This window comes from Protopterus annectens, chromosome 6.part0 (genome assembly GCF_019279795.1).
Source record: "Protopterus annectens isolate FY-2018-M chromosome 6.part0, PAN1.0, whole genome shotgun sequence".
Lineage (NCBI taxonomy): Eukaryota > Metazoa > Chordata > Ceratodontiformes > Protopteridae > Protopterus > Protopterus annectens.
The window spans coordinates 1,819,516,601-1,819,542,251 of NC_056737.1; the positions used below are offsets into that span (position 1 = coordinate 1,819,516,601).

The window sequence follows — 25,651 nt, forward strand, 5'->3', positions numbered from 1 at the left end:
ACAGGCCCAAAAATAGTTATGCATCACAGGCACCATTGAAACAAGTGTAGCTGCAAACATTATACATCACGTATAATGTTCTTATCCCATTATTGTCAGTTAAGCTTTATGTGGCTCATTCAATCCTGCCTTCTTTTGCAACAAAGAAAACCATACTTTGAAATGACAAATCCGTTAAAAATAATAAAACACATTGGATCCACATCCTGCAACTTCCTACCTGCAAACAACCACAGAGCTTTCACTGAAGCTAGGGCTGCTTATTTCCACAGAATGACACCTCTCCCTAATTAAGTCTAATGGTATACAATCTACCAAGATATGGACTACCTGAAATAAATTAAATTATGGCCTGTAAATTGCAAGTGCACTTGTTTAATTAAACTACATTTCAAAGCCCACTTGCTGTATTTTTTCAGTAACATCCCAATATCCATTTCAGGTCACTTTACAAGACATTGGCAGTGGTAGACTTGGTATCCTCCAGATCCCTACAGGACCACACTCCTACTGCTAACATTGTCCATTAAATGTACATATCCATCCACTGTAAATGGCAAGAAGCTATGTCTTAAAAAATCTATTTTGGCATGCCTAGTACCCAAGTATCAGGTTTTGAAACAAATAAACATATTCTCCACAGTTTGTAAGTCTCTGTCTTTCATAATCATCTACTGTTGCAGCACTCCCAACACAAACACACATGCACACTAAAACCCCCAACATTTAAAAAATGACATTGTGCCCACCTGATTTGCCAGTATTGACGACCCACCAAAGATATTCTTACTGTTGTCCAATCTACCATTGCCTAGAACCCACCAATGACAAGACAGTACTGGGTGATTGTTTTGTTTGTCAAAAAAAAAAATAATAAAACTTTATATGCTACAGTCCCACATTAGTCAATCCACTACTGACCCATTAACCCTAGGCTACTGTCTCATTCTTACTCCCTGGACTGCATTACCTTGGATGACTACTTTTATTTCCTAAGCAAAAGACACAAATTGGAAGATGAGGCAAAAATCCAGACATTCTTCGAAAAGCCATACAGTTGAGAGGTATGATTTCATATTCAATACAACACTCTCCCTGTCAGGAAAGCTGCAATTTAATGAAAGTGTACTTTTAATGTAGGATGCATTTGTGAGCTAACTTGTTTGTACGTTAGCCTCTTTGTGCATGTGTCTCTCTCTGTCTCTCTGTCATGCACACATAAACACACACACACACACACTTCTACTTTCATGCACACAAACATTCTGCTTTCATGCATGCACTCACTCACACCATACTTACCTATTAACACAGGTTAAGTGCTGTCTCTTTAAAAGGTAAAGGCGGCAAATCCATAGACGAGTCCCTCTTCAGCAAGAACACACACATTGATTCTTTGGCACGAAATAATGGCGCGAAAACACAGACCCTTCTTTGGTGCAAAAAAATCAAAACTAGAAGGATGTTTTGGTGCATGCGCACACCGATGTTAAGAGTTACAGGTCACTGGCACGAAAAACACAACAAAAAAGTGTTTTTTGGCATGCATCCATCGATGATGGAGTTAGAGGTAGAGGCCCGCATGGCAGGGCTCTGAGGGCCGCAGGTTGGACACATCTAGTCTAGAAGTTGACTTTGAAATCTGAATTCTGTAAGAGGTTCTTAAAGTCCAAGTAGGGAAAAGGATCTCCTGAGATATTAGAGGAAGTTATCAATGTGTAATAACGAATGCTGAAAATGTCTATGACTCTCAAGTATTGTTTAGTTTCGAAAAAAACATTTATAAAAGAAAATTGCAACTGTGAACATTTTGGTTAAAAAAAAATGTATGAAGGAATATTGCAGATCTGAATTGAACTGAACACCTGAAAGATTTGGTAAAAGGACTGTATTTTTATTTTTGTCACTTCCCAAGATTTTATACAGAAAAGCATGTTTTATTTGTCCCAATAGATAACCCTCATCTTTGAAGTTGAGGAAGCTGACTCTGACTGGCTTTATTCCTGTAGGTGCTATAGAATGCTGCACCTCTCTTAATAAAGTAATTGATATACTAATTTAAAATGTACTCATCCTGCACTCCAAAAAAGAACAGAATTATAAACACAGGTGTGCCAGCTGAACTCCACTGATGTACTGCACATGTGCCTTAATGTGCTTACACTAGAGGATTCCTGCCTAGTACATCTGTAACTATCACAGAGGCAACCAAAAAAGAAAAAAACAAACATGTAAAAGTTAAGCAATAAAAAGAAATTTCATTCGGACTGACACTAGTAGGCAAAAAAACTGATTCTCTGTTTATAAATTTAGAAATTTGATTGGGTTGATTCACTGTGATCTGCACAGGCATAAATTTCCAATTATCTGTCCAGTTTTAAGTGCTTAAAGCTCATGCAGAATGCATGCAGTCCATTAATAGAGAAGTACTTACCACTATAATGTTGTTTGCATTAAAAAGCTGGACTGACAAATTTGTTGTGTACTCTTTAAATGGCTATCTTAACTCTTGTTCACTACTCTTTTGTTCATGTTTGCACATCTTATAGTGTTTTAATGACGATTGGTTTAAAATGTATATTGGTCTGTAACCCCATCTGGACATAAAAGTGGTCCATCTGGATTATTGTTCTACCCTGGTCAATAAACAAACAAAGCTTCTCAAAAACTTCCTGATGTGCTAGCTCTCCAATTGCAGGGCAGACTCCATGACTTTCAAGTGGGGAATTATAGAATTGTCTTTCAGCAAGACCATTTGAACAGAAATGCATTTTTGTTTTGAAAATTTTTTAAAAACCTCCTAAATAGGATATGTTCAAATATACTCAGTTTTCCAAATCTTTTGTTGCATGAAATAATGTGTGAATGTATTTGTGCCTGTATTTTTGCACAGAATAATCCACATTTCTGATCTGTCAACTTACATAACACAAGCATCTCCTTCCCCAGGTTGCCATTGTCAGATTTATGTAAATACTCTGTGCCCCATGACCTGTCTTCTACATTACCAACCTGTAATCACTTTGTTTTATGCCTGGTACAGATATTGTGCGCTATTTGCCAGGCCGTGATACAAGTCGTATGTCCTCGTATTCCCTGTTAACTGCTGATAATGGTTCCCCTAGTGCTTCTGTTTCATGATTCATAGCCACCGTTTCATAATGCAGTCTGCCTGTGGTTTTCAGCTTCCTGTGCCTTCCAGTTTCTGCCTCTTAGTAGGGATGTAGCTATACTGGTTCTGGTGCTCCTCTGTTACTTCATATTCTGAAATTAAGCTTATCTTAAGTACCCTTCCCCATCACCAGCCCAAAAAGAACATGTAATTCATCCTTTCATATAGTGGCACCTTTGCTTTAATGACAGCACTTCATTTATGGTTCACATATCTAGGCAAGCTGTGTGTTTGGGGTATAAAATAGGGTGATGAACCTTTCAGTATAAGTATGTGTAGTGTTTCCAAACTGAAGGTACAGTAGTAGGAAAAGATATATTGGGCTTTTCTCTAACTATCCTACAGAAAGGCCTCACTGAGACCAATGTCGAAAGCATGGCCTTCATCTTAATCCCAGAAAATGCATCATCATCCCCTTTGGGGAAAACTTAGTTCCCATTAATTACCACATCGATGGGAGCTCACTGAACACTGAAGGCATTATAAGAGATCTGAGGGGACAGGTTGACAGCAACCGCTCTTTTGACAACCACACTGCCTCTGTGGTCAGAAAGCCCTTCTATAAGGCACATCTCATTACCAAGTATTTTGCATCCAGGAAGAAAGAGGTCATCATCTCTCTCTACTCTTCCCTCATTAGGCCAGTCATCGAGTATAATGCCCAAATTGCCAAGTACCTCGCTAGACACATGCAACAGCTGGAAAGGCCATAAAAGTACCTCACAAAGAGGATCGTAGGCCTTAAACAGTCAAAAAACTCCAGCTATTCTGTGTCTCATACTGTCTTTTAAGAGACTATCTCTGCTTGAATTACAAAGCCATGTCTGACCCAGCGATGTTAGAAATGGTACATTTAAAGAAATCCAAATCCCTCCGCATCACATGCTGCAGAGACCTCAACCTCATTACCACAATCAACAGAACATGCTGGAGGGACAGGTTCATAGCCCAGAAACTGCCCATGCTATGGAATAGACTTCCCATACATGTCAAGCACAGCACATCATTGGCCCTTTTCAAGAGAAATATTAAGGAGTGGATGGGAAATAGAAAGTTCACCCTGGGGATCACTACAGTGGCTGTACGTGATAGAGGCACTGGGAACTAAAGTCGGGCGGCGCGATGCCAAGGCACTTCTATGGGCTAAGCTTGCAAAGGCACCAGGGCTATTAGCCTAGTACACACCTCTGAACCTATGAATTATAAATATTCATGTTAGTTGCTGGCATAATACTGATTTGTAGTTTTGTGTGAGAAGTAATGTGTCAGACATAGTCGTCAGTGTTCTTTGGAATGAATTGGTTATTCCATATCCACTAAGGGAGTTTTCATTTATTAATTTATTTTTAAGCACCACCACATAGCAAGGTGTGATCCCATTTTGAACAAATGGCTGGGTGAGAGGCTTTTAATAGTGAAGGCAGTGGGACCTTGTTATTTCATCAAATCCTTTTTCTGTGAATGCAGATTCATATAGTTCAGCTTACCAAATATTATCCAAAATTTAATTCATTCAAAATTAAATTCTGTATACTGAATGAATTGCTTTATAATTACTTTCCATAAGACCGATTTTTGTGCACTCTTCATACCTCTACTGCTTTTGTATTGCTACTCTCAATGTTTTAGGGTCTTTGGGTGAAGAAAATGCTAGTTTTTCCTTGTTAAAGCATCATTTTCCATTGTTTGTGGGTATGTGTCCTCAGACTGAGTAATAACAAGCACTGAGGATTGTAGTCTCCCTCAACATGTGACATATGTGCACTCTTCATACCTCTACTGCTTTTGTATTGCTACTCTCAATGTTTTAGGGTCTTTGGGTGAAGAAAATGCTAGTTTTTCCTTGTTAAAGCATCATTTTCCATTGTTTGTGGGTATGTGTCCTCAGACTGAGTAATAACAAGCACTGAGGATTGTAGTCTCCATCAACATGTGACATATGTTAAGTATTACCCTGGTGTTTGTGTGTGTATATCTATGTATGTGTGTGCGCACACACGCACACGTACACGTGTGTATGTATGTATAAGTATAAACAAATGTGTGTATTTATATGTGTACAACTAAATACATACCTTCTTCTGGTTACTTAACCCTGACAGCAGTTTCAGACCAAAGTTGTCTGAATAGTAGTAGTACTGTTATGGAAAGGTGTATTTAAAAGTTCATTTGTAGGGTAAGAGACAGGGTTAGGGTTGCCACATATGAGTAAGATTGACAGAGGGCTTCATCCATCCACCTCACCTTACTCATGCTTGCTTAACCGTAACTCTCCACAGTAATTTATGAAAACTCTTTTAACACCACTAATACTAAGCAAAGACACTGAGTAGCAGACACAGACACCTGCAATATTGCGCACACACAGCACTAAATCTGTCCCCTAACCTAACCTGCAGGCACTCGCACACATACTCCAAAGTATTCTAACAAATTACTACTTTTAACACACACAAAGTCTGTCCCCTTATCTACCCCTTACTGTAACCCTAACCTGGAAACAGACACACTCCTGTCCCAGTCCCATTTACTGGAAATAGTATTATCCAGACTTCTGCCTTTGAACAATATCACACTCGACAATTGCTGCAGTTCTGCTATTTCTCACCCAGAACACACTATCAAACAAATTGCTGTTTGCTCCACTTGACAGACATCCATACGTATTGAAATACTTATTACACTGCCTTCTTGTTTAACATGCTTTCTGCGATTTCAAATTCATCATAATCCTATTGTTGTAGCTACTTTTAGTGTGACTCTGTTATGCCACTCTCTAAATTTGTCTTAGAGACTTGCCTCCTTATGTAGTATGTGTTTCTAATGGAGTAATATCTCCAAGTCTTTTGGGTTTCTGATACCATGACTGGAATGGACCCCATTCCTAAGTCAAAGTATGATTAAAGTTTGTGAAATTAGTATTGTTTCAGTCTTTGATGTTTGCCAAAGTGCTCTTCACAGCACCCACAATGTGCTCAGAACTGACTCTTCCTGCAGTTCATACAGAGTTACCTGTATCGATAGCATATGTAAATAAGACTGTAAATTCTTTTTTACAAGACCCATTTCTCCTACTACTGTTAGAACTATCTGGGTATCCCTTGTACACTGCCTTCATTTCTGCCTTTAAATCCTGGTATTTTATGATATTGCATCTCTCAGTACATAAAACACTGTAACCAACAGGTGTAGCAATTTCAATCATCAATGCTACTTTTGTCTTCTTTACATGTTCTACTGTATCTGGTTATCTCACATCTATTTTTTGAACTGTTGGTAATGGGTAATCCCATGTGATATAAACTTCACCACTCTCTGTAATACTGTGTGGCTCATGTTTCTAATTCTTCTCAGCTACTTCAGTGTTGTAATGTTTACACAATCCCCAGTGCAACAGTCTTGTTACATTATTATGCCTTTCAGTATACAGGGCCTTTGCTATTAGTACCTCACCCAGCAAAAATATGTGCAGCTGATTCAAGTTCTGTTTTACAGAACCTGCATTTGTCTGTTTCTCCATGTTCAATGGACTTTGTAAACCAACGTGTATGTAATCCACCATCCTGGGCCACTAATATTAACCTTTTACCTCTCCTTAACCATTCCTTTGTCAAATCCTGATGAACATGAAGTTATTCCAGGAGTTTTCTATACTTGCACCTAGATTATTGCCTTTTTCTACATTTCTTATCTTCTCATCTGATCTTATATTCTTTCTTTTGTTTTTCTGGCACATTTAGTTGTGGCCTGATTTTTGTCCACTTCTGGTTGGGTTTCCATTTCCACTTGACACTAATATGCTTCTGCTAAACTAAGCAGGGAAATCATTTTAGATTTGTTGTCTTAATTCTGTAAAACTTTCAGTATGTTTGGATCTGATCAAGTCTGCAGATATGTATGCAGTCTTATGATTGCAGATCTGTACATGCGATCAATTTCAAGGCAGCCCATACTTCCTTCAGAATAAGGGATACATAATCTTGGTATGTACTGTTTTTTTTTTATATATTCTAAAGGGTGAAGCATTTTTCTTTTCCTGTCCAACTGATCCAATACCTTTTTGAGTCAGTCAGTCAGTCACTCAGAAACAGTAAGTTGTAACAGCAAGAACAAGTTAATTTATAGTTTGGACTTTGTTCCTAGATGTCAGGACTGTTTTCCATATTAATTTTAGTCTTCTAAACTATTCCTTACTGAGTTTTGTTAGCATTTATTCATGTTTTATTGTTGATCCTTTATCAGTTCCCAAATATTTATACACTTCTTCCTGCTTAAGTTCCTTTCTATCGCATTTTTGTCCTAGATTGACATTTTCTTGGTGCTGTAGCTTTCCTGCTTTAACTGTTGTTTTTGCACATTTAGCAAGACCAAGGGTTACTCAGTATCATATGAGAAAGTTTGACCACTTCCAGTTATGCTTTCAGCTCCTCTTCTAACGAACTATACAGTTTTAAGTTATCCACAAAAAGAAGACTGGGAGCCAAATTGTAACCATGACCACATCTGTTAAGTAGACAGCTTAATGGGTTAAGGGCAAAACAGAAAAGCACCAGTGACAAAAAGTCACCCTGGAATATTTCCTTTTAAATTTTTATCCCTGGTACAATAATTTGTCCTTTGTCATGACTTAGTTGCCGAGTAGTTTGCCACTGTTTCATGGTCACTGTAATGTAATTGATCAATGTAGTGTGTATATTGTACATCTGTAAGCACTCCTTTATCCATGAATGTGCGATGCTGTCAAATGCTTTTTCATAATCTATCCATGCCATACTTAGATTCTTCTTTTTACAATTCTCCATTATGACTATGTAATAACAAATTATCCTTTGTTTCATATGACTTTCTTTTGTTATCCTTTTGTTCTATTGCCATGATTGAGTTTTCTTCTAAATGACTGTAAACTCTTGTCAGCATCAATTGCATTATATAGTTTATACATTGTTGGAAGGCAAATTATTGGCCTGTAGTTTTTAAGCTAGCTTGCAGGTTCACTTCTAATGAGAAGTATTGTTTTTCCTGTGGTTAACCAGGTTGGTATCTGTTCTGGGTGTGCAAATAAGTAGTTTTACACAGGGCTAAATATTTGTGTAAAGATGTTAATACTGTTACCAGACATTAGACATTGCATCTGGGCCTGGGGTCTTCCAATTAGGAGTGTTTCTTAATTTTATTCCAATATCTCTGGCCATTCATATTCTTTACATTTGAACTTCTTACTGTTTCTTGTACTTCTATCTGTTCAGCATCTTTGTTATATTCCACAAGATTTACATAGATATTTCTCCAAACTGTGTCTTATTTCATCTTTTTGTTGGTGCTGTTTCTGTTCGTTTTGCTTTAACCCATTTCTCTATAAAACTTCTAGTCACCAGTGAATTGCTTATTTTGTACATTTCCGTTAATATTTATCTGCATATCTTCTAAGTTTTTGTGCCTGTGCTGATATCTTTAGTTTATTATTTACAATAATGTACAATAGATCCTGGTCTTTTTTAATACTATGTGCTACTTTTATCACATCTATCTTTCTAAGTATTTTTGTTGATCTGTTCCCCTCTTCTACACTCTTCTAACACTGACACCGCTTGTTTTAATTGCTTTATAGTTTTCTCTATTCGATGCTTCCATGATGGTATTTGATTTCTTCCCTTCCTTTCCTTATTGCCCTGTGATTTTGTGATAAGATGATATCTGTTATTAATTTAGCTACACAGTAATGTATCCTATTTACTTCTGTTACAGCACTTAATTTTTTTGTAAATAGTCTTGATTACTGTGTTCGTTTTATCAGACTTTCTACCATTTTGGGTCTTAATTGACTTTCTGTAATCTGTTTATTTCATTGATCTTAGTATGTCTATCCATCTCTATTAAATCAAGCAGCTCTTCCCTTAGATAATTTTCTTCAAAACTGAGGGCACAATCTTCATTCTCCGTTTCTTACAGGCATTCTACAGAAAGTTCCAGAACATCTTCCTGTGACATATTTTCTTCAGCTGCATCCTGCGTCATCTGTTGATCTGTCATGTGGGAACTCACTGGCTTATCACTCCAGAACATTGTGTCAGAGTTGCCACCGTTTCCAGCTGCCTCCCATGCTGTGCAACTCCAACCAAACTTTTGTTCTGGTTTCTTACTGTAGACTCCAGAATATCTTCATGTGGCAACTGATCAGATGCTTCATATTCCACCTGTTTCTCATTAATTTAGGGACTCCTTGCTCTATGATACTGTGATGTCACAAGAGTTGAATTTTCTTCACTACATCCTTCACTCCTCAGGTAATTCATAACTTCAGTTTCTGTTACTTTAACTTCTCTAGTACTAATCCATTTTTCTACTTTCCCCATTGCTTTCTTATGATTTGCATTGTAAAATTTTCCATGTCCAGACGCCTTTGCCTGTATTTCTCTTCAAATAACTTTGGTACTTTTTTTTTTTCATATTGATTAGTCTTACTCCTTTGCATAAGTATTGCACCATATTAAATAATTTTCCTTTCTCATATCCATATTTCTTCTTCAGCTGTCTAATGCTCCACCTGTTTCTCTCTAATTTGAGGACTCATTGTTCCGTCCTGCTGTGACATAACTTGTGTTAGACGTTTTACCTGAAATCCCTACATCCTTCATTTCACAGGTATTCCATAAGTTCATCTTGTATTTGTTTAACTTCCACTTTACTAATCTTCTGTTCTACATTCCCCCTTTGTGATCTTATTTTGTGTATTGTGAAATTTTCTGTATGTAGGTGCCTTTGCCTGTATTTCTCTCCAAATATCTTTGGAGCTGCTTTTTTATTGATTAGTTTGGCTTTCACCTTTGCATAAATATTGCACCATGTCAGATCTCTCTCTCTCTTTCCCATGTCCATATATTTTTTATACCTTTCAAAAATCTCTAGCTTTTGTTCTTTATATTTTTGCCCTCCCTCAGTTGCTTCTTTTTCCAAATGGCCCGAGGTTTCTTGGTCTATATAATGATTTTTATGAATCCATTGTATTAAATAACACTAGTTAGCATTTGAAGCTCTTGACAGTTTTTCTTGTGCAAGTATTTTTCTTTCCTATAATTTTCTATTAATCTTTTTGAATATCGTCTATCCAGAAATTTTGGGCTTCTTGAATAATAGTAACAATACATAATTTCTGTTTTATCCTTAATAGTCCACTCTGTCCTCTTTATGGCTCTTTTTGGCTTGTCAGTTTGTGTTTTTTTGTGGATTACTGCTTCCTTCTACAACAGGGGGCCCAATCTCCCTCTGAGCCTATCCTAACCCCATTATACGAATGTTTCCATATATTGAGGACTTTAAACTCATTTTTTTCCAGTCTTGGTACCAGTACATCTACTGTGATTGGGCACTTTTTATCCTAGGACTTGTGCATCCAGCTGTCTCTTATTTTTTTTCACTTACTTTTGACCATTATATATGCTATATAGAATACAGTCTATGTATCAGTAAGTGACTTGTAGTATTGGGCTGAAAATATTCTTTGCATTTTCAGTCAGATTCAAAGTATATTTTTAATTATCATATGCTAGAAAGAAGGCCAGCATCTGACTTAGTATTTCTTTCATAAACTTCTAGCCAGAATTCAGCTTTGCTTTTCATAGTGTAACTACTCTTGTATTTTTGTATACGTAGGAAGAGAAAATTTAACATATGTCATGCACATTGCTCTTAATACAATGTTACCTGTCTTGTTAATAGCTGGAAGACTGCATCCAGAATTGTGTAAAGAATGAACCTAGAAGTTTTAACAAATATTAAATTTGGGGATTTCTTGTGGTGGTGCTTAGAAATATATCTTAACTAAAATGGTATAGTAATTTATCATTTGAACTTTTGTGGTTGTTCTCACTTTTATGTAACTGTATTATGCAGTCACTTGTATAGTTAGATTAAGCAAACTTTTTTAAACTTCATACATTTTTGTGCCTGACCAAAACCTGATTCAGGATATAAAAAGTGCAATGTTTTATATTTGCAGGGTGTTGGACTGTCAGTTCATGGACATTTCAGAGTTGCAACTGAGAAGACATTGTTTGCCATGCCAGAGACTGCAATAGGTAATTATTACTATCTGAAAATGCAGATAACATAGTCTAAATAACTTCTGAAAGTGTCACATCAACCATTTTTTGTTTGTGTTTTTATTGTCACATAGTTGGTTGATTAGGCTAAAATGAAGATTTACAGGACCACAGCTAATAGTTTGGTATAGGGAAAGCTGCACAGTAGAGTACTCTCTTGAGAATAGGCTGCCATAGAATACCAAGAGCTAAAAATGAAGGACCCACCTTGATGGGTTCTTGTTTGGATTCATCTTTTCCACCAATCACCATTGAGTAAAAGTCTTGGGAGATATTACAGTTGAAGACATTTTTGTTCCTGTTTCAGTGCAAGCATGGAATAACACACCTGAAACCTAAGTGTAGGCATCCCCTGAGCCTGCAAATTCTCTTTGGCTGCTCACACAATTTACAGTTCTTAAATTCATCGGTGAAGTTCTGCCTTTACATGCAGAAAACCACGCATTAATTGCCCATGTAGCCATGAGATTACACAAGTGGACTGGCACTGGCATTGACTTTTCTTCCTTCCATGCTCATGCCAAGTAATGTCCTGAGGGTGGGTCATGCAGTGGACATCAGTACTGAACCCCCCCCTTCACTTCCATAGGGGTCTGACAAAATCAGAACACTACTCACCTTCAGGTAACACTACATAGTTGCTTTCCTGGTCTCTACAGTTAAGTGTGTTTCAAAAGTGTGACTCCTTCCCACCCCGATCCCTGCTCACAGAACATCTGCAATAAATACTTCTAAAGGGAGAGTGATTCCTAGTACCCTCAGGCCTCTAACTCAAAAACGTCCAGTAGATGTTTTGAGGATAATGAAAGAGGAGTACAAGGCCAATTTAAACTTTCTTAAATAGTCTGAGAACCTGTCCAAAGAAAGAATCATTTAGAGGGAAAGTTGGGGTGAGGGTGGGCTCATTATCCTTTGCCTCTGAAATAATGGCCCGAGGGTCCTTGGACTCTTCAGAGCTGATATTTAAGCAAGGGTCTCTCAGGCTGTAGTTAGTGCTTTATCCCTGTACATCACTGGTGCACATTTTCCTGTTATGACTTTGACTGTGCAGAAGCTTTGGCTAAGACCAGAGGCTTTGGTGTTTGGCCTGCATGGGAATGGTGTAGTCCAGAGCTTCCTCCCCAGATGAGGAAGTCTGGAACAAGATTCTGGCTGTCCACTTTTTTGAAGGCGTGCTTTCTAAAGAGCCCACTCAAGACCTGGCCAATGGCCTCCTCTTATAGAGGAAACAGGTCATTTCTTTGATGAGCTTTTATAATCTCTTTTTCCTCATCAAAGCTTATTCAAACCCGAAAGAGGAAGAATCCTCCTTACAGTCCAGGAAAGACACTGAAGTAAAATATAGTCTTGTTCTGTTAGATTGCCCAAGAAGGTGATCCCACAGTCCTCACTGCAGTATGGGCCTGCTCTTGGGCAACTACTGTCTGTGTTTATCAGCAGCTTGGAGAACTATGTCAAGAAGCCACTTGGTTCTGAACATGCTTACTGAAACTCATGTGTTATATTTGTCTTGTAATCCTCTAGAAAGAGCTCCATTGACAGACCTAGCTACCTCAGTGGAGCAAGTGAAACGAGCCCAGACTGTACTGCTTACAGAGTCTATAAAAACTGCTGAATTTTTCGGGCATTAGGGATTTTACTTTTAAATAATGTTTTGGTCTGATTTGGAATTGAGAAGTTTTTTTTTTTTCAATTTACTTCAGCTTAATCCAGAACATCCTTCGTGTGTCTTCAGATAGTCATCCTGCAGTAGCTCATGTCCCTTCTTTTGCTTGGCATCTGGATGTTATAACTATCTTTTGACACCACTGTTTAGATTCCTTTGTTTAACTGTAGATGGGCATTACTTCCAGTAAAAAATGTGCCATTGTGATTCTTTTTTCTTTATAGTGTTGGCCCTGGTGGCCAAAGTGCTGTATGCAAAAGATTTCTGTATGTTCCTTTGTGTGGACAGCTGTCTCCATTTAGCCACATTGAGGGACTCTTGGAAACATCTCTGTAGATGAATGTTTCCTAGGTTGCAGTCATAAAGTCTTCTCTGTTGCCTGCTCAGAGGATTGCTGTTATTGGCACAGAGCTAGATAGACATTAAGCAAGTGTTCAAGGTCTGGTGGGAATTTGAATAATCTATGCAAGAATGCTGCCTCATTGAACACGACCTGATGTCAGCATTAGTGCGGTGCACTTCTCATACTGCACCAAGGCATTGGCAGATATTCATCAGAGTGCTGGCTTCCCATTGCTAGACTTCCAGGGTTCATCAAGTGTGTATTTGTTCTTGTGCTACTGCACAAGTTTTACCTTGGAGATGCCTGCTCAGAGGATTGCTGTTATTGGCACAGAGCTAGATTATGTCTATTGTCAGTCACTCATGCCTTTGAAGAGAAACCAAGAGCCTGGCATTTATTTGCCAGCAAGCAGGGGATGCAAAACATGGTCCAGGCTTAAATTCTGAGCACCATATAAGCATATTGGCTACCTTTATGTGTGGCTTTAAATGGTCATCCTGCAGCGGCTCATGTTCCTTTTGCTTGGCATCTGGATATTATAACTATCTTTTGACACCACCTTTTAGATTCCTTCGGTTCACTTTAGATGGGCATTACTTCCAGTAAAAAATGTGCCGTTATGATTTTTTTTCTTCATAGTGTTGGCCCTGGTGGCCAAAGTGTTGTATGCAAAAGATTTCTGTATGTTCCTTTGTGTGGACAGCTGTCTCAATTTAGCCACATGGAGTGACTCTTGGAAACATCTCTGCAGATGAATGTTTCCTAGGTTGCAGTCATAAAGTCTTCTCTGATGCCTGCTCAGAGGATTGCTGCTTTTGGTACAGAGCTAGATTCTGTCCATTGTCAGTCACTCATGCCTTTGGAGAGAAATCAAGAGCCTGGCATTTGCCAGCAAGCAGAGGATGCAAAACATGTCCAGGCTTTAACTCTGATCACCATATGAGCATAATGGCTACCATTGACTTTGTAGAGGCATTTGCATTACTGGGATGTGCATTTTGCAGTGGACTATGAGGTGTCAGTAGCTTCAGAGACTGTGCTTTTTCCAGACTTTCTTATTGCATTTGATCCTTGTCATCAGATCTTCAAGTGGTGGACAGTCCTCCTGAATCTTGTGGGTTTGTCTTCCCTTACTTCTATCAAGCCCATCACCTATTTTTTTTTTGACAGATGCTTCATTTGTGAGCTAAGGAGCTTTTTTTTTCATCCCCATACTGTACAAGGTGTGAGGTCCCTGGAGAATGTCTTTGTATCAGCCAAGATGGAGTCCCCACTCAAGACTGTTCTCATCTAGTCAGACAGCCAGTCCGCCCTGTAATATCTGAACAAGCAAAAAGGAGACAGTGCAAGATAATACCCCTTGAAATAGGTGAGCATTGCTTGCCTAGCAATAGACAGGGACATTAACAGCTGAAGTCTCTAAGTAAGTTGACTCTCTGAGCTGCTTCTTCAGTCTCATCCTGGAGGTTTAGGTTCAGACACCATGTCTGGTCATGGTTTTACAGAAGTATTAACAGTCTAGAATTTGAAATATTTGCCTTTCAGAAGAATGTGATCTCACCCTGTTCTGCTCAGATCAGCAAGACAAGGGAGAGGTAGCAACAGTCACATTTTCCATTCTGTGGTTTGGAAGATTCCTATATACATTTCAGATGATTCCTTGTGTCATCTCAAAATTCACTGAAGAAATAGCTAAATCATTATCATCCCTCCCCATCCCTGATGACAGAGTAAGGCACAAGTTCAGGCACTCATGTTCTTGACAATATAGGAAACTCTTCAAATGCCAATCAGTCTGTAAAACAGCTGACTCCGCCTCAAAATCCAGTTTCTGGTATTGATAATTGGATCCTGCCGGATTTGTCAGCTGGGACCCTCTGTTTGATGGCTCTAGGTCACTAGTTAGAAATGGTTCTCAGTTTGGGTGGAGTGGTATCGTCTTCCCTGTCAGTTATTTTGCAAGTGATGTTGACTGATGTCTGATATCTCTGTGAAGTGGACATCAGTTATTTATTGATCAAGGTACTTGGATCACCTATTGCTAGTCTTCATGTCCTTGTGGAAGACAGGACTGTGGCTGCATTGGCTGGTCAAGAATTTAATAAAATGCTGCTACATCTTCAACTTCATGGTTGGCAGGTTTGTCTGTCCTTCATTTGAGCATGGTGGCTTGGCAGTTTTGAAGCTGATTTCTTGGAAAAAACAAGTTTCTGATGGCCATCATCTCTCTCTCTCTCTCTCTCTCTCCCTCTGCAGCATCTTGGAGTTTCAGGCCCTCGTGTAGAGAGACGTATTTAGTCTTCCACAAAAGTCAGTTGTCCCTAGGAATGAAATTATATTTCCTTCAGTTGAATTGTCCATGAACTATTCTGTTTCCATTTTATCTGGGGCAGAAACCGGGTAAGAAAGGTATCTTCAGTCTGGATGTACGCCATCAGCTTAGATATTACCTGAAACAGGTGAGGTTTCAGCAAGATGGACCAGGTGATCATTTCCTTTGTAGTAAAGATAGGTCTCATGTTAGCCAAACATACACCTTCTAACTAGATTTACAGCTGCATTATTTTTGCTTCCTGGCTGCAAACCACTTACTGATTTGGGTGTCAAAGCTGCTATTGATTTAATGCACATTTCCAGTGCAGATGTATGCATCACAGCCTTTTGTTATTTCATGCATACCTTTACCAGGTATAATGTCTTGACTATAATTCCATGAGTTAGTTCTCATTTGGTAAAACAGTACTCCAGGGTTCAGATTTCTGAGCTCTGTACTTCTGTTATTCTTCAGAAACATCCTCCTTTGTAATTACTTTTTGACATTCATTACAATCAAGGACCTATCCAGGGAAGTTATTAATATTAAATAAAACAAGTATATCCATACCACATCAATCTATCAAAAGGCCCTCCTTGTAGGTCAGTACTACCCTTCCTCCATACCTTATGGATCAACATCTCCTTACACCAGCCTTTACTGTTAAATAGTTTCCTATTAGTAGTGTAGGCATCAGATCATCATGGTTATTTTTTGGTTTGGAGGAAGATGCTCACTGATAAGACGGAGATCAACTGACAGACTGGTAGAATGTATCTTACTACCTTTAGAGCTGTTTTTGTGCAATATTTTTTGTAATTTTAAAACTGGTCACAGCAAACCTTTCCTTCAGTAACATGCCATGTTCTGGTTTTGTAGACAGATGTATCTATAAATTCACTTTTTCTTATATGACATGCTTTTTGTGTTGCTGTTTGTACTTTGTTTGTGGATTAGCCTCCATTGCCATGTTTACTTATATCCATTGTTGTCATCCCTGATTTCATGGCTTAATGGTGAGTATTTTGTGATATAACAGGAATGGCAGCTTCAAACTCCAGAGCTTGAACAGAGACGTAAACAGTGTATGTCAGCATCTTTCCATGTCTTTCCTTTTCTTTTTTTTTTTAAAACGTAAGATTTTCATTGTATAACAGCAAGCAAGAAAAATGATAAAACAAACCAGTATTATTGAAAACCACCTAAAAAATTGTAACTAACCTCCCAGTGCAAAAAAATATGTAAGTACCAATTTTTCTGTTGAGACTTTTTGGTAGAATGAATACTTAACCCCTCCCCCCAAAACAAACACAAATGTGCACTGCGGTATAGCACTACAACAATTCTCATACCCATTTTGATTTCTGTACCCTTATCTCTGGCTTTGCATGTAGCACATTCCTACTGTTTTTCCGGACTGGCAAGTCTTTACAGTTTCCCGATTGAAGTATTCTGATGGATTCTTTCACAGAACTAGTCAATATGACTTGGTAGTTGACTTTTACAAAATAAATGCACAGTTCAGCAATGAATTTTATACACCTTAAAAAAAAATTTATTGGAACGAATTGCATAACATAGTACATCAAAGGGAGTGGCTTGGTGTTCTCGATAATGAAATAAGAATTGCTAAAAAAAAAAGAACTGTAGTTCCTTACTGCAGTAGGTGATGGACACACACTATACAAGCCTTTTCCAAGCTCAAAACTGAAATGCACTTTATATGAACAAGTCGTTCCTATACCATGGAAGATGATGCTTGGGACCCATCCAAAGAATATTTTTATGCAAACTTTCTCTTAGAGTCTCATAAACTGTATTCGCTCCCATTTCCCCAATCCTCAAAGACTGATATTGAACATAAGTACCTTGGAGACTGATATTTGGTAATGTTAGTGGCACAACAGGAAGCACACTCACCATTAGTGCAGAAAGCTGTGGACTCTATTCCCAAACCAGGTAAATGGATTGTTGACACTGCAGTGCAGTTGTTGCGTGTGTTTTTCTTCGGATGAGACGTTAAACCGAGGTCCCATCCACTTGAGTTTGTCGTTGCTCAGGTGGATATAAGCACAGCACCTATCGAAAAGAGTAGGGGTCCTTTATTTATATGCAAAAATAACTCTTATTTACATAATATTTACAAATATTTACATATGTACAAATGTATAAATATATTAATCTGTTTACACACATTCATAATTTCCTTTACAATCATGCTAAATTTTCAGCCCTATTAGACCCCCACTCCTTTTTCCATAACTGCCATCTGATTTTACTTAATATTGTTGCTAAAATCCATCCATCATGGACTTAATCATATCCATGTTTATTTTATCCACTTCTTTTATATCTTCAAAATCAAGTCTTCTTTATATTATGTTCCCCATAATTTTTTTTACTGTTTTACATTTCAAAAATGCATGTTCCTTCATTGTTTCTTCTTGACAATGTAAACATATTCTATCACTTTTCCTTTTATATAGCATATTTGCTTTTACTGACAATTTATCTATTAACCATTTACCACAAAAATCCTTAAAAATCTACTTTTTGATTACACCACTTGCTTCTTATTTTTATACCTTGAATTTTTTTTTTTGTTAGATTTTCCCATGGTTTTACATAGTAATGTTTTATCATTACATTCTTATACCATACTTTTCTATATTTTTGTATATCGTTAATTTTTATTTTCCAAATATTTTTCTTGGTAACATTTTATTTCTTCATTTATACACTCTTTTTTTCTCTTTTACTCTTTTTTACCATACTCCAAAATGTATCATATTTATACAGTTTTAATACTAATCTGTTATCTTTTTCATTTATCCACTTTAACACTTCGTACAACTTGAAGCAGTATATACCACTGGGTTAATTAATTCTAAACTACCTCCTCCGTTGTTTACATACAAAACTCATCTTTTTTCTGGGTTCAATCTAGAGTCCCCATATAAACAAAAAATATCATGAATAATTTATTTTCAGATACTGTAATATTTTTCCCATCAGTACTGAATTTATCAAATAAGCCTTTTTCTGAATAATGTATATGTTCTCCAGAAAAGATGTTTGATGTTCATCGTGCTTCACTGTTGCAGTCATTACACTTGGGTTATCCTGCTGGCAGGCTACCCACAGTCTGCCTGAATTCCAAAGTCCTAGTCCGGCGTCGGTTGCTGTCGCCTCTTCCCTGACGTCAGTGCGCTAGGGGTATAAAAGATGCAGCCGACGCCATTTTTCTTTAGTCTTTCTTGCCGCGTGGTGCCCGAAGCAAAAGCAGTTTGCAAGTGCCGGTCGGCCGACTCCTGAGATTTTTGAAATTGAATTTCATATCCGAAAGCTAAGTACCCGGTTGGGGAAACTTTTTTCTTGCTCCAGACTGATGTCAGAAAAAGTTAATAATTGTATTTCTTGTGGGAAGCAAATACCTCATAAGGATTTTCATTCTTACTGTATTCCTTGCCTAGGCCCTGACCACAGAGTTGCTAGTTGTAGGTTTTGTGCTAGATTTAACCAACGCACTATTAAGCGCCGGTACGATTTTGCTTTTCATTGCTTTGGCTGAAGGTTTAACTATATAATGCCATCGGAACAACCGACAACCGGAATTCATAAAAAGCGCAAGGAGAAAAAAAAGGGCAGGCATCCGAGGTCCAAAACCGACGACGAAGCCTCTTCCAGGCCAGTCGCCGGTGCTCACTGAGGTGCTTTCGCATCCCCTGACTCCCGCTACCTCAAAGCCACAGGCCGTCTCCGACTCCCACGTGGACACAACTAGGCCTCTGGGTACTCAAGGCATTGGCCCTTCGGAAACTAATCCCTCAGATGGGTCTGGAGCTGCTGAGCAGGCATCGGCTTCTGAGGGTGTTTTCAGACCTACACAACTTTATATCAAGCCTACTTCAGCATCCAAGACAAAATCTAAAACAGTTTTAAAGACAAGGAAACAAGTACAGCATTCTCCAGGACCGACTTCTATGCCTAAGAAACAGATGCTTAAAATGGCCAAAGACCTAATTACTTTGATCAGGGGTTCCCATCCCCCTCCTGATAAGAGGCCTAGGCAAGATACTGAATATGATTCCTCTGATCAGGTTTCCATTTCCTCTGATTCCTCTTCAGAACAGGGATATTCTATTCCTCCCTATGAGGATTCTGATTGTGAAGAATCTATTCCTTCAGCTTCTCCTCCTGAGGATTACTCATTTGGGGAAACCCTGCATACCATGAGGGAGCATTTCCACTGGGAGAGCCAAGATTATTCAGATTCTAAGAAAAGGCTTAGAGACTTTCTTCTACTACCTCAGCACAGACCTCTTGCAATTCCACCGGTTCTAGACATTGTAGATGAAGTATTTTCAGAGTCCGGCCTGTCTCCTGACTCTTTATCTCCTGCACCTGTTAAGCCGGACATATACTACAGGGTTCCAGATTCTCATAAATTTCTATATAAAAACCCTTCTGCTGACCCAGAAACTATCTCTCAGGGTCCCAAAGAGGTCAAGGCTGCTACTCCTAAAAACCCTGTCCCCTCAGATAGAGATTCTAGGCCACTGGACAGATGGGGGAAAAAAGTCTACACTTGTGCTACCTTGGCTGTAAGGGCTTTAAATTGTCAGTTTCATATGCTCAAATATCAGCAATACTTAATGTCTTTGTTAAAACAGAAAATGTTGACAAATTCTGAATGTTCTGATAACAAAGATTTGCAGGATTTATTGCATGCAGCTGAACAAGTGGGAAAGCATACTTTGCAATGTGGTTATGATTCACTAGAGGCCTCTTGCAGGGCCGCTGTAACAGGTTCTGTTATTAAAAGGCATGCTTGGTTAAAGGAACAGACTCTGCCTGATCATGTTAAAGCAAAATTATTGGATGTTCCATTACAGCATGATACTCTGTTTGGTGTTAAGGCAGAAGAGGTGTTGAAGAAAATGGAGGATAAAGCTAAATCTATTTAGACAGTGAAGGATTTCTTACAGGTACAGTTACCCAGATTTAGCAGGAACTTGCCTTCTAAGAATTGGTCCTTTCCCGTGTCAGACAGGCCACAAAGAGGCAGATACAGATGCCCTAGGGGCCGGCAACAGCCCCAGGGCTCATACAGGCCCAAACAATGGGGTGCTTCTACTTCCAAAAGCGGAGAAGACAAATCACAGCCATATAGGAAACGGTCACAATGACTTCCCTCTGCCAATGCCAAGCATTTCTCTCTTGCCAGCACCCTTAGGGGGGAAAACTAGCACTTTTTTCACAAAATTGGAACATGATCACTCAGGACAAATGGGTCCTAAACATAGTCTCTCAGGGCTACAGGTTCCACTTTCACACACCCTTCCAATAGCAAAAGGTATGCCAGATCTGCCACTCAATCAATGGGCAGAGGCACAAAAACAAGTAACATCTCTCATGGACATGAAGGCCATTCAGCCTGTGCCACAACAGGTGCAGGGACAAGGATTTTACTCAAGACTTTTCTTAGTACCAAGAAAGGACAAAGCATGGAGACCAATTCTGGACCTGTCTATTCTAAATACTTATTTGAACGTACCAAAATTCAAAATGTTAACTCTGCAACAGCTTCTGCCCATGCTGGGAAAGAAGGCTTGACTTGTAACTTTGGACCTCAAACAGACATTCCTGCATGTCCCAATCAGACAATCTTGCAGAAGATACCTCAGATTCATAGCTGGCTCAATGCACTACCAATTCTTTGCACTGCCCTTTGGCTTATCTACTGCGCCCAGGGTCTTCACAAAATGCCTGGCACCAGTAATTGCATTTTGCAGACAAAGAGGAATACAAATATATCCCTACTTGGACGACTGCCTTATTCAAGCAGAGACCAAAGACATTCTACTAAAGCATCTGGCGTTTGTAAAAAGATTACTAATTTGCCTAGGGTACACAGTAAACAAAAAGAAATGAAATCTAGTACCCTCACAAGAGATAATATTCCTGGGTGCAAGCTTAAATACAACTGCCCAGATGGCTTATGTCACGCCAGACAAACAAAGGCAACTGACTTCTTACTTCGAAATGTTGGCAACAAAGACCCAGTTATCTGCAAGAAAAATTCTGCAGGCTTTGGGCTTCATGGCTTCCTGCATTCTACTAATTCCATATGCAAGACTGCATATGAGGAAACTATAATGGTATCTAAAAAGTGTTTGGACTCAACATTGCCACAGCCTGGAAACATTAAAACTAAAGTACGGACTAAGCCGACAAAACTTGGTAAACTCTATAAAACAAAGATAGCAAAAAGGTGTGTGATAGCCACAATAAAGGCACAAGAATCGTAATTTAGCGCTTTCTTCCACTTTTATTACAACGTGAACTTCTTCAGAAAAGACATGAGCCCTCTCTAACTCATGTCTTTTAAAACCAGATACAGGAAATGATGTCATGATTGAATTGATTCAATCTTGATTAATTATTCAATTAATAACCAATACTTTTTTTAAAAGAATAGCTTATTTTCTTAAAACATTGACATATTGAATAAAAAACATTTCTACATACAAAATAACTAAAACTGTCCACCAGCTCTTTAGAAAAAATACAAGATAAACTTGTCTTGATATACTATAGTACATATATACACAGTTTTAGTTATTTTGGATGATAATTCCAAAATTTAGCTATGTACAATAGTGTATTTTTGACACACATATATGTGTGTATACGCATGGGTGCACTTGTATGGTGTCCAAGTTTGTATACATTTTTTGGGGGGGGGGGGGTGTATATGTTTGTGAGTGAGTGTGTGTGTTCATATATATGTGTATGTAAGTGGGTGTGTGTGTGTGTGTATATATGTGTGTGTGTGTGTGTGTATGTTTGTGTGTTTATATGTGGGGTGTGTATTTGCACACAGGTACATATGCGCATGTAGGTAAACATAGCTACAGTGAAATTGTATTATAATTGACAATCAACAATGATAGCATTTGGTAAAATGCTATTGATACAAGCCAGAAATGTTTTTTTATTCAATATGTCAATGTTTTAAGAAAATAAGCTATTCTTTTAAAAAAAGTATTGGTTATTAATTGAATAATTAATCAAGATTGAATCAATTCAATCATGACATCATTTCCTGTATCTGGTTTTAAAAGACATGAGTTAGAGAGGGCTCATGTCTTTTCTGAAGAAGTTCACGTTGTAATAAAAGTGGAAGAAAGCGCTAAATTACGATTCTTGTGCCTTTATTGTGGCTATCACACACATTTTTGCTATCTTTGTTTTATAGAGTTTACCAAGCCTGGAAACATTAATTACCCTCATTCCCTGCCTGCAACAGGAGTTTCGATGGTGGGCACAAGCCTGTCACCACAACAAGGGACAGCCATGCACTCTACCCATGGCCAGGCAAACACTAACAACAGATGCATCAGATTATGCCTGGGGGGCCCACATGGCAAGAAAATGTATTCAGGGAGCATGGCCAGCAAGCCAAATGCATCTTCATATCAATCAAAAAGAGATGCTAGCTGTTCAGAATGCCCTGACAGCCATCAAGGATCTACTTCATCCAGGACAACTGCTAGTAAAGACGGACAATACTACCTTCATGTGGTACATAAACAAGCAGGGAGGCACACATTCCTACCCCCTCTGCAGACAAGCCATGACTTTGTGGAACATGGCATTGATTTATCAAGTACACCTGCAAGCACAATTCCTGCCAGGAAAGACAAATACTCTGGCAGATGAACTAAGCAGAAATCTCAAGGATCCTCATGAGTGGAAACTAGACCCACAAATCTTCAGCATGATAACAAGGAAATGGGGATGCCCAGACATAGATCTATTTACCTCCCCACACAACTGCCAACTACAGAGATTCTGCACAAGGACTTATCACAAACAAGCATGGAAAGTGGATGCCCTATCATTCAGCTGGAAAACGCTTACAGTATATGCCTTTCCTCCACTGCCTCTCCTCCCCAAGGTACTCCTAAAGGTCAGAGAAGAGAAGCCAAAAATTATATTGATTGCCCCAGACTGGCCACGCCAGCACTGGTACCCAATCCTAAAGAGCTTGTCTCAAGGCCCAGCCTGGACATTACCTCAAATTCCTCATTTGCTGACCCAACAAAACAATCAGATCCTGCACAGCCAACTCAGAACCCTAAATCTGGCTGCATGGCTGATAATCTAACCATTCAGAACACACCTCTCTCTAAAGCAGTTATGGATGTTATTTTGGATGCCAGGAGGCCCAGCACCAGAAAATCTTATACAGAAAAATGGAAGAGATTCTGTTCTTGGAACCAGGCACAAGGAATGGACACGGTTGTACCAAATATTTCTCAGATTTTACAATACCTAACTGAGATGCTGAACAAAGGCCTATCCTTCTCATCAATTAAGATCCATGCCTCTGCCATTTCAGCTCATTACAATACGGATCCACCTATTTTCTCACATCCACTGCTAAGGCAGTACCTCAGAGGGGCCAAAAACATAAGACCTCCAAGGAGAGCTCCAACACCTGCATGGGACCTCAATTTTCTCTTGGAAAAGCTCACACTGCCTCCGTTTGAGCCAGCCAATACAGCTGAGATAAAATACTTATCATGGAAAACAGCTCTGCTCCTAGCAATAACCTCAGCAAGAAGCATCTCAGAGTTACAGGCACTAATGGCTGTGGAAACTTTTATTATTTTCCATCCAGACAGGGTTTCTCTAAGGACAAACCCAACATTTATGCCTAAGGTAGTGTCCAGTGTGGCTCTTAACCAAACCATTCATTTGTCTACCTTTTATCCAAACCCACAGAATAAGGGGGAGAGACTTCTGCATTCTTTGGACATACACAGACAGCTACGATTCTACTTGGACAAAACTAAAACCTTCAGAAAGACTGAGCAACTCTTAGTGGCATATGCTGCAGGATCACAAGGAAAAGCTATTTCAAAGCAGACTATTTCAAAATGGATAGGCCATTGCATTAATTTCTGCTATTCACAACATGGCAAATCAGTGACTAAGGGCATTAGGCCACACTCAACCAAAGCAGCAGCCACTTCAGCAGCCTTCCTCAGAGGAGTACCAACCAAGGACATTTTGGAGGCTGCAACTTGGACTTCAGTGCACGCTTTTACAAAGCACTACCACTTACCTCTTTACTCTAAATCCAGAGCAGGCTTCGCCACTGCAGTTCTGCAGGGCCTCATAGCCACTCCTAATTCTATCTAGGCCCAGCCACCCAACCTCAGCTTTGGGATTCAACCCAAGTGTAATGACTGCAACAGTGAAACACGAGGAACATAGTACAGTTGTGTACCTACCATAAATGTAGATGTTCGAGTGTATTCACTGTTGCAGTCCAGGTTACCCTCCCTCCATCCCCCTTTCTTTGCTGGGACTTATCTGTACTTCTCTATTTTATACAGCCTATGTTGTGTATTTGCTTGTAGATGAAGGTAATGTTTATGTTTGTGCATGCTTTTTTATGAGCAGAATTTTTAGCCTACCCTTTTGGGGGCACCTGACATCTGGGGCAAGAAAAACTGAAGAAAAATGGCGTTGGCTGCATCTTTTATACCCCTCGCGCACTGACGTCAGGGAAGAGGTGACAGCAATCGATGCTGGACCAGGACTTTGGAATTCAGGCCGACTGCGGGTAGCCTGCCAGCAGGATAACCCACGTGTAATGACTGCAACAGTGAATACACTCAAACATATACATTTATGGTAGGTACACAACTGTACTTTTTATTTCTGCTGTTGTTTTTTTTCCATTGAATTCTACTTGCATCTTTATTCCCAAACTACATACCTAACGCAGAAATTTCATTCATTGTGAAATATATAACCCCAATCTTTACTATGTCACCTAAACCTTTACTTTTCTCTCTTTATTTAAAGCCACCCATATCATCTCTAGGCACTCATTTGTTCAAATGACTTATTTTATCCAAATTTTGTTGTTTTGCAGATATTGTCATTCTTAACCCTTCTGGTGTTACATACCCCACCTCATTCATTTTGTAATTTATTTCCCATACTATCACATTCATAACTAATGCAAAGAGTATGC

General features: G+C 38.9%; 1 protein-coding gene across 1 annotated transcript in view; it reads left to right on the forward strand.

Moving 5' to 3' along the window:
- The window catches only part of HIBCH (3-hydroxyisobutyryl-CoA hydrolase), a 1,796,007-nt gene that overhangs the window by 444,654 nt on the left and 1,325,702 nt on the right, over window positions 1-25,651 (forward strand). Inside the window, exon 4 of the mRNA XM_044073705.1 lies at window positions 11,169-11,247. Coding sequence (XP_043929640.1) covers window positions 11,169-11,247 — 79 coding nt within the window. The remainder of the gene's footprint in view (window positions 1-11,168; window positions 11,248-25,651) is intronic.